The sequence below is a fragment of the Cyprinodon variegatus genome, unplaced genomic scaffold (genome assembly GCF_000732505.1).
Source record: "Cyprinodon variegatus isolate N-32 unplaced genomic scaffold, C_variegatus-1.0 Scaffold1854, whole genome shotgun sequence".
NCBI lineage: Eukaryota > Metazoa > Chordata > Actinopteri > Cyprinodontiformes > Cyprinodontidae > Cyprinodon > Cyprinodon variegatus.
The window spans coordinates 43,270-44,551 of NW_015152307.1; the positions used below are offsets into that span (position 1 = coordinate 43,270).

The 1,282-nt window shown below is 38.1% G+C and overlaps 1 protein-coding gene across 1 annotated transcript in view; it reads left to right on the forward strand.

The window, feature by feature from the left end:
* clip2 (CAP-Gly domain containing linker protein 2) overlaps positions 1-1,282 on the forward strand; it is a 39,420-nt gene that overhangs the window by 22,577 nt on the left and 15,561 nt on the right. Inside the window, exon 7 of the mRNA XM_015404777.1 lies at positions 850-900. Coding sequence (XP_015260263.1) covers positions 850-900 — 51 coding nt within the window. The remainder of the gene's footprint in view (positions 1-849; positions 901-1,282) is intronic.

Sequence of the window (1,282 nt, forward strand, 5' to 3'; positions counted from 1 at the left end):
TAATAGAATATAATCATTAGGCTATGTATGATTTTTTTTTTTTACAGCTAGACTACTGTGCGTCACCTTGTAAATGTATTAGTCTGAGTTGTTAATAAAGTGCAGAAAATGGTTCAGATAATGTGCAGACATGATGTGAAAGAGAGAACTAAAAGCAGAATGTGAGGCTGGAATGAAAGTTGGTATCAGTCCACTAAAAGGATGCGTTCAGAATTAGCTGCATGAGAGCCTTTCCGCCTATGGACGTCCACCATGACAGTGAAGCTGATGGAGCTTTTTACCGCCAAGATAAAAGGGGCTTTAGCACCAACTATTACCATTAGCGGCAATTCAGTTTCCTACAATCAGTTCCTAGAGGAGGTAAATCCAGCTACAGTTCACTTTTTATAGACTCAGATTTAACCTTTTATTCTCACAAAACACAGCAAATATTGTAAGGCTGTTTCCAGAAAATTAAATCTTTTATTTATTTCCGTAATTCACTTTATATTCCATATTTGATGAGTTCCTTTGTAATTTCAACAGATAAAGCTTAAAAAATGCTTAGAAAATAAAGTTACATGGTCACTTTTAAAAGGCTGACAACTTCATTGTTTGCAAATCCATCTTTTTGTAGTTCAGTCATTTAATTAAAAAGCTTATTTAGTTTGCGGCTAAACTTTGACTACACGTACAGAGAGATAGAGATCACATGGCATGCAGCGCCTCGATGAGCTGCACTGCGACTCTCAGTCAGGGTCTCATTAATAATAAATGTGGAGTCTCTCCATATACGTTATTTTTATTTTTCTTAAGGCTTCAAAGATAACTAAACACTTTGAAACGCTTGATTCCTGCTTCTGTCAACAGGGAAGGCGCAGTCATGTTGCAGAATCCTTGAGGTTGGGCAACAGAACCAAGGTGAAAAAAAAAAGATGTCATCTTGTCTTGGCTTTGATCCGCTGCTGAGCTGTCTCAACTCTCGACTTCAAAATCAACTTCAGATGCTCTGGGCGACATTAACCTCCTATAGATTCTTCCCTTTTTTCCTCGTTTCCCTTCTTTACTTCTGTATCTGGATGCAGTTCAGCCGAATCAGTTCCAAAAGAAATGTAAATAAATAATAATAATCTGCGCTCGATTGTTTTCACACACGGTGGTCCTGCTCATCGTGCAGCAGGTCTTCCTTCGTCAATCTGCTGCTCATTTTTGGACTGTTTTAGTGTGAGGGATGTTTGTTCTTCAGGTTTGGTGTCGCCTTCCTCACATCTGCTTGGCTGCTTTTAGATAAACAAAAAAAAAA